At 41.0% G+C, this 8,538-nt stretch overlaps 1 protein-coding gene across 1 annotated transcript in view; it reads left to right on the forward strand.

Moving 5' to 3' along the window:
* The window catches only part of Ckap2l (cytoskeleton associated protein 2-like), a 39,044-nt gene that overhangs the window by 14,166 nt on the left and 16,340 nt on the right, over positions 1–8,538 (forward strand). Inside the window, exons 4-5 of the mRNA XM_013019689.1 lie at positions 1,431–2,605; positions 7,747–7,954. Coding sequence (XP_012875143.1) covers positions 1,431–2,605; positions 7,747–7,954 — 1,383 coding nt within the window. The remainder of the gene's footprint in view (positions 1–1,430; positions 2,606–7,746; positions 7,955–8,538) is intronic.

An 8,538-nucleotide genomic window follows, 5' to 3' on the forward strand; every position in this document is an offset into this window, starting at 1 on the left:
TGCCTTCACAAATATAACTTAACTACTAAGATGTTAGGTGTTTAGTGAGATGCTCCAACTTACTCCAGACCTCCTATCCTCCAGTCTGTCTCCTTGCCTGATTGATAGGAACAAAACAGAGTCTTAGCTGATACTAGAGTAGTATCACATAGTCATTTGTAGAGGAAGAAGACAAAAAAAGCCTTAGAGGTGTATTTTTCCAGAGTCCTGGGAAGATGCTTCATTGGAAAATAATGGACATTCAGCAAGTACTATTTGATATAGGCAAATTCTTTCTTGAAATAGCAATTGTTTTGTTAATAACTGAATATCTTCTTGATTCTGTCAAGATTAAAAAAAAAATACTCTAGGGGCTGGGAAAGTGGTTCAGTGGTAGAGTGCTTGCCTCACATGCATGAGCCCCTGGGTTCGATTCCTCAGTACCACATAAACAGAAAAAGCCAGAAGTGACACTGTAACTCAAGTGTAGAACGCTAGCTTTGAGCTGAAGAGTTGAGGGACAGCGCCCAGGCCCAGAGTTCAAGCCCCACGACTGACGACAAAAAAAATAAATTAATTAATTAAAAAAAAAATATATATATATATATAATAGGAACTAGTTACAAAAGTCACCTATTAGTGAAGTAAACCTTTATTTTCTAAGGATTCAGCTTTCTTTTTTTTGCTTATGTGGTGCTGAGGAATTGAACCCAGGGCCTCATGCATGCAAGGCAAGCGCTCTACCACTGAGCCACCTTCCCAGCCCCTAGGGATTCAGCTTTCTTAAATGAAATTCTAAATTATATTATCTAACATTTGTTTAAGCAATTATTTTCCTCATTATTTTAAAACAGTAATCTATTACAATTGGAGGGGGATGGGGGCAGCTGTTCTTGGGGTTTGAACTCAGCACCTGGGCATTGTCCCTGAGCTCTTTTGCTCAAGGTTATCATTCTGCAACTTGAGCCACAGCTCCACTTCTAGCTTTTTTGATGGTTAAATGAAGATCAGAGTCTCGTGGACTTTCCTGTCCGTGCAGGCTTCAAACCACAATTCTTAGTTCTCAGCCTCCTGAGTAGCTAGGATTATAGGCATGAGCCAACAGTGGCCAGCTTTTTTTTTTTGGGGGGGGGGTCCGGTCATGGGGCCTGAACTCTGGGCCTGGGCACTGTCCCTTAGCTCTTCAGCTCAAGGCTAGTGCTCTACCACTTGAGCACAGTGCCACTTCCGGCTTTTTTCTTTTTGCTTATGTGGTGCTGGGGAATCGAACCCAGGGCCTCAGGCATGCAAGGCAAGCGCTCTACCACTGAGCCACCTTCCCAGCCCAGCTTTTTTTTTTTTAATGCTGCTACTGGATGTTGAACTCAGAGCCTTGGCCAGTCAAGGCTAGTGCTCTATCACTTGAGCCACAGCTCAAGTGATTTTTAATATATTTTTCTTTGTCTTTTCAGACTATTAGACCCAAAAAGGATATTACCAGCCATGCTATTTTACCTATCAAATCTACAAGGACTATCACCACTAAACTCCAGTCCGGACCAACTAATATCTTTGGGTCTCAGAAGTCAAAGTTAGACCCACTTCTGAGCAAAATGCCAACTTCAAGATATGCTTCTTCTAACCCAAATTGTAAACCATACAGCAAGAATCACCAGCAGCATGAAACTGGGTCATCCACTGCAGAACTGTCAACAAAACCTAGGAGGTCCTCTACTACACAGGAATTGAAAACTATAAAGCAGCATGGAGCCAGTCAGGGAAATGCTAAATGGATGGACTCTATGGATAATTCCCATGGTGAAAACAAATCTTTGAGTGGCTTTGTAAAAGAGATGAACAAAGAGAACTTGCTCCAAACTTCATCAGAACCTAAGCAAAAGCCAGATCCTGAATTACGTATTCTAAGTAAGCCAAAGACTAACACTTACAAGCAAACCAAGTGTAGTTTGGCTCCTAAAAAAGTCTTAAGCAAAAATTCAGTTAATAGTGCTGTTCTGAAAGACAGAGTTAATAAAAAAAATGTTGGAGAAACACAAATCTGGACTCTACCAGTAAAATCACAGCAACTCTCTAGAATTGCAGCTTGTACAAAACCAAGAGAAAAGTCCTCAAGGACAGTTCCCTCTCACTTTATTCAGACCCATAGTAGGTCTCAAGCATCAACAAAACCAGTGGTTAAGGATATAAATGATATGAAGGCCAATAGGGATAAATATGGAAGACCAAATGAAACTAAGTTACAGTCACTCCATACTACTGAACAGAAGGTAAAACCCATGAGACTTACAACACATCCAAACTTGCTTCAGGGAGCAACTAACCAACATCCAAACAGCAAGCAAGATCAGAAGACTAGACAACATTCTCTAAGACCTCAGACATCAGTCATTCCAAGCACTCCTAGCATAAAAGCAAACAGAACCAATGATAACAAATTTAACATCTTTCAACAAAAAGCACAGACTTTGAACTCCAAGTTGAAAACTGCTCTTCCCCAGAAGCATTTTCTGAACAAGACAGCTCCCAAAACTAAAGCAGGCATCACAACCATAAATGGGAGAGGAGTCCCAAATGATACCCAAACCAATCCAAATACTAAAAAGAAGGCAGCAACAGAGGATCGAAGGTACATTGTTTTGATTCTAAAATGTTGTGACTTAATATAATCTATTATCAAGAGTATTTGGTCAGGAAATAGTTTCTAAGTTATTTTTAATTACAGCCTATCAAACAAGATTTAGATTAACTGTGGCAAATGTTGAGACTTAGCAGAGCTGGGTGATATGTACATGTGTTGTAAGGCATTCTATAATTTAAAAAAATATAGCATTTAAACAGTCAGGCATGGTGGCTTACATTTATAATCCTAACTACTCAGGAGACTGAAATCTGGAAGATCAGTGTTCAGAGCTAGCATAGGCAGTAAAGTCTGAGAGTCTCTGTCTCCAAAATAACACCAGCAAAAAGCCAGGCTAGAGGTATGGCTCAGATAGTAGAGTGCCAGCTGAGCAAGCCCTGGTACTAACCTAAAATTAAAAAAAAAAAAAATAGATGAGAAAGAAATCAGGGCTGCAAGTATAGACTGCTCACTCAAGAAGTACCTGCAGGGACTGAAAAACATCTAAGACAAGGAGGTAAAAAGGGACCCTAATAGTGAGTTCACATAAATACGAAGTGGTTAGTGGTGGTTCCTTGTCAAGCAGGCCTGTCATTGAATCCAATAAAGTTTTCAGAGAAGAAGAACAAGAAGCTGCATGAGTCAGAGTAGATAAGTTTTGGAAAGTAAGATAACATAGAAAGGAGCATTTGTCCAAATGTTGAGCTCAGATGGAAGAAATAAGCAGGTTCTTGGGTTGTTGGGACAACATGCATGATACTTGAAACTTGAGCCAAAGGACTTCATACACTTTCTCCCCAAGCATAGTCTCAGAATGAGGTGAACTTCCCAAGAAGAACACAGGCGTGTATGTGGTTGCAGTGAGCATAAAGAGGTAAAAGGAGCATGGAAACTTACATGATAGCTGACAGGTGCCAAGAGAGTAAAGTGAGGTCAAGATTTAATCTTAGGATAAACACTACCAACAAGCTCTTTGCCCCTGTGCACAGATACATAACTGAGAGGGAAGGGCTGAGATGACCAGCTTAGATACAAGGGTCAGGGAAGGTACTTCCAACAGTCACATCTGAGTTGAGAGCTAAGACTGATGGCAAGAAGGACCAACCATCTGAGTACAAAGAAAAGTGATTGAGAAACCCCTGAGCTAGTAAATGAGTTCCCAGACAAGAGAGAAGTGGTCATAAGACAGGTTGTGGCTTGTTGCACATGATTACTTTGATGGCAAAGGTTCCATGCATTCACATATTCCTTTAGCAACTTCTGATGTGCCAGGCTCAGGAAGGAACTAGAGCAGTGAGCACATAGTCAGTCTCTACCCCTCTGTAACTTATGATTTGGGGTATATATGGAAAGTCTTAGAGAAATAAAATACTGGCATTGAGATGCTAGGAACAAGCTGATTTTAGAAAAAAAAGGTTCCCCCTTTGTTTATGATGAAAAGGAAGGCTGTGAAGGTAGCAAGAATTCCAGGGACATATCTCAACTTCTGTTGTTAGGTAAGCAGAATGAAAGTGAATAAAAAATGTTGAGGCCAAAATAAGCTATTCATAAGTACAAATGGTACTCTGAAATCGAAAAGAAACAAAAGAGCTAATGACATCCTTTTTTTTTTTGTCGGTCATGGAGCCTGAACTCTAGGCCTGGGCACTGTCCCTCAGCTCTTCAGCTCAAGGCTAGTACTCTACCACTTGAGCCACAGCGCCACTTCTGACTTTTTCTGCTTATGTGGCCCTGAGGAATTGAACCCAGGGCCTCATGCATGCAAGACAAACGCTCTACCACTGAGCCACCTTCCCAGCCCTAACATCCATTTCTTAATATTTACTTATTAACATCACTTAAAAACCAAAACTGTAGGGTCAAAAAAAAAAAAAGCCAGGCTGGGAGCATGGCCTAGTGATGGAGTGCTTGACTATCTTGCATGAAGCATGACATAAACAGAAAAGGCCGGAAGTAGCCCTGTGGCTCAAGTGTAGAGTGCTAACCTTGAGCAAAAGAAGCTCAGGGACAATGCCCAGGCCCTGAGTTCAAGCCCCCAAGTCTGGCCAAAAAAAAAAAAAAAAAAAAGCCAAATTGATGATCTCTAGGAATTAGAGAATAGAGGTAAGGTTTACTAGTAAGTAGCAAATGGATTAGTGGGTTGGGCTTGTCTTATATCTTGATTATAGTTATTGTTACATGTCTTCATACATTTATACTCATGGAATCTCACACTTTAAAAAGATAAACTTGGGGCTGGGAAGGTGGCTCAGTGGTAGAGCGCTTGCCTTGCATGCATGAGGCCCTGGGTTCAATTCCTCAGCACCACATAAGCAGAAAAAGCCAGAAGTGGCGCTGTTGCTCAAGTGGTAGAGCACTAGCCTTGAACTGAAAAGCTGAGGGACAGTGCCCAGGCCCAGAGTTCAAGACCCACGACTGACAAAAAAAAACGATAAACTTTACTGATATCATTACATAAACCTGTGTGGGCCAGGTATTGTGCTAGGCACTATTCATTTCTGCCTTCACAGAGCTTGCATCCTAGAGACAGACAAGCAATATGCTGACTACATAAGACTGGATAGTCACAGATAATTACTCTTTAAGGAAGTGTCATTTGAACAGGGGATGGAAGATGCAAGACCTTGAGGCAGGAATGGGCATGGATTAAGAAAATGAAAGGATGATGGGCTGGGAAGGTGGCTCAGTGGTAGAGCGCTTGCCTTGCATGCTCAAGGCCCTGGGTTCGATTCCTCAGCACCACATAAGCAAAAAAAGAAAAAAGCCGGAAGTGGCACTGTGGTTCAAGTGGTAGAGCATTAGCCTTGAGCTGAAGAGCTGAGGGACAGCGCCCAGGCCCAGATTTCAGGCCCCACGACCGGACCCAAAAAGAAAAAAAGAAAATGAAAGGATGCCCAAGTTCCTGATAGGTAGTGGCCAAGAGGGAGATGAAACATAGGTTGAGGTGTAGGCAAGAGCAAATTTATACCATGTATTTCAGCCATAGAGAACATTTTGAATTGTATTCCACAAGACATAGGTAGCCCTTGGCAGTGACACGATCTCCTTTACAGCCTGCCTACAGATCAGCAATTGTGTGCAGCATGAGTTTAAGGAAGGTGAGAGTGGAAGCGAGATCAATTAGTAAAGCTGCCACAGCATTTCAGACAGAAGGTAACAATGATGGGGACCAGCATGGTAGTACTGTATGCAGAAGCAGTACTGAATCTGTAAGTGATGTGTCAGATATGCAGGAAAGAAAGAAACTACTCAATACAACACCTGTTTTCAGCCCGAGAAACTGAGTAGACTAGGATGGTATTTATCAAGGGGAGAAAACCAGGGACAAATCCGGAGATGAAAATCAAGAGCTTTGTTTTGCACAATATTAAATTGAAATGTATCACACATCAAATAAAAGATACCAGCCTAGACAGTGTGTTTAGGAAATCTGTAGCTCCCACAGAAGACCTGCAAATGTGCAGATCATTGATACATAATTATAATTTAACAAAGCTGAAGCTTGTGTATATAACCACTTGGGCCTGCATATCTTTATAAATCCACCTGTAGTCCTCCAAGAGTATATTACCTGCTTGAAAACAGGAATGGAGCCAGGCATTGGTGGTTCACATCTGTAATCCTAGCTACTCAGGAGGCTGAGATCTGCAGATCACAATTCAAAGCCAGCCCAAACTGGAAAGTCTATGAGACTCTTACCTCCAGTTAACCATAAGAAAACCAGAAGTGGAACTGTAGCCTAAAGTGGTAAAGCACTAGCTTTAAGCAGAAAAGTTTAGTGACATCTTAGAGTTCATTTCCCATGACTGACAAAAAAGAAAAAAGTGGGGGGTGTGAGGAGTAGAGAATGCAAGTAATATAATCTGGCCATGCATATACTATACTTTTGTCAGTTGGTTTATATGTGCAAATGGCCCTATGCATGTTTTCATAAATGTTTATAATTTAGATCTAACTTATACATAACCCCTTTAAACAATTAACAGGTTAGCAAAAAGGCTCTCAAGAAGCTGAAATATGTTCTGTCAGAGGAGAGGTGAGGTCAAGGGGAAGGAAGGCAAACAGACAGGCAAATGAATAAAGGAAGGATGACCAATATACATATGTAAAAGTGGAACTTGAGAGTGTGGTAACTTGAGGAAACGGGTGCAGTTGGATGGTAGGAAAATGATTACAACTACTTAAAGATAATAATAACTAAAAAAGTGAAAGAGAGAGGAGAATGTGAATAATGTAAGTTAATACTTGTCAGAGAGGAACTACTTAAGTACAGTACAGAAAGCCAAGCATGGTGATGCAGACATGTAACCATAGCACTTGGAAGGAGAAGCAAGAGGATTTTTAAGTTCAAGGATAGCTTGGCTACATAATGAGACTGTCAAAAAATACTAAAAACTTCAAGAAAGCAAAGAGTCCTGAAAATATTAATGTAGTTTATGAAAGAAAGTCAGGAGAGCACAAGGAATTGGGTGAAATGTGTTACTTTGAGCACCAAGACCCTATTGAAGGCAAAATGCAGATTTGGTGGGTCTTGGCTGAATGATCAAAAGCATCTGGTAGAAAAAATGGAGTGGTAAGTTGGTACTCTCAGAAATGAAAAGCTATCCTAGGAATGCAAATGTCCAAACTAGCATATAGAGAAATTAAAAATAATGAATATAATTAGGAAGTTGAGGTAGTTGAAGGTTGAAATGCTGGCCACCTATAATCATTCTCACATCAATCTTGCAATGAGTAGGACTGACCCAGTGCTATCATTGTCCATTTGTTGATTATTTCTTAATTCATTCTCTGGTCTCTGTCCATAGTTGAAGGTTTACTTACTTCCATTCTCCACATATACTATACTTTAAGAGCTAGACTTTGTTTTTTTTTGTTTGTTTGTTTTTTGTTTTTGGGTCCGGTCGTGGGGCCTGAACTCTGGGCCTGGGCGCTGTCCCTCAGCCCTTCAGCTCAAGGTTAGCGCTCTACCACTTGAGCCACAGCGCCACTTCCGGCTTTTTTCTTTTTGCTTATGTGGTGCTGAGGAATCGAACCCAGGGCCTCAAGCATACAAGGCAAGCACTCTACCACTGAGCCACCTTCCCAGCCCCTAGACTTTGTTTTGAAAAACTAAAGCCATCCTTCCTTACTCTTTAATTGCATAACAGGAAACAACTTGAAGAATGGCAAAAATCCAAGGGGAAAATCTATAAACGTCCTCCTATGGAATTTAAAACAAAAAGAAAAATAATAGAAGAAATGAATATTTCATTCTGGAAGAGCATTGAAAAAGAAGAAGAAGAAAAGAAAGCACAATTGGAACTGTCCAATAAAATTAACAACACTCTGAAAGGATGTCTGCAGCTCATTGAAGAGGTTAGTATGAAAGATGAGCTTGCAGAGCTTTGAACTAGAGTCTTGGGCTCACACTTAAACATCAACTATTTCTTTCTTGTGAAGTTAGAAATTCAATTCATGCTTTTTAGCTTCTTTGTTTTTATAGCATGAAAAAATACACAAGTACATTCATATTAAAATGATTTTAAATGATACAACAATGAATAAGCCTCCCTACACACACACACACACACACAAACACAAACAGACACACACATTGCTGCTCTCACATGTGACCACTATTGCCAGCAGTTTTCTGTTGGTTTTTTTTTTTTTTGGGGGGGGGGGGGGCCCAGCCATGGGGCCTGAACTCTGGGCCTGGGCGCTGTTCCTCAGCTCTTCAGCTCAAGGCTAGAGCTTTACCACTTGAGCCACAGCGTCACTTCCAGCTTTTTTCTTTTTATGTGATGCTGAGGACTTGAACCCAAGGTCTCATGCATGTGAGGCAAGCACTCTACCACTGAGCCAACCTTCCCAGCCCAGCTTTTTTTTTTTTAATGCTGCTACTGGATGTTGAACTCAGAGCCTTGGCCAGTCAAGGCTAGTGCTCTATCACTTGAGCC

The sequence above is a fragment of the Dipodomys ordii genome, unplaced genomic scaffold, assembly GCF_000151885.1.
Source record: "Dipodomys ordii isolate 6190 unplaced genomic scaffold, Dord_2.0 Scaffold47, whole genome shotgun sequence".
Classification (NCBI taxonomy): domain Eukaryota; kingdom Metazoa; phylum Chordata; class Mammalia; order Rodentia; family Heteromyidae; genus Dipodomys; species Dipodomys ordii.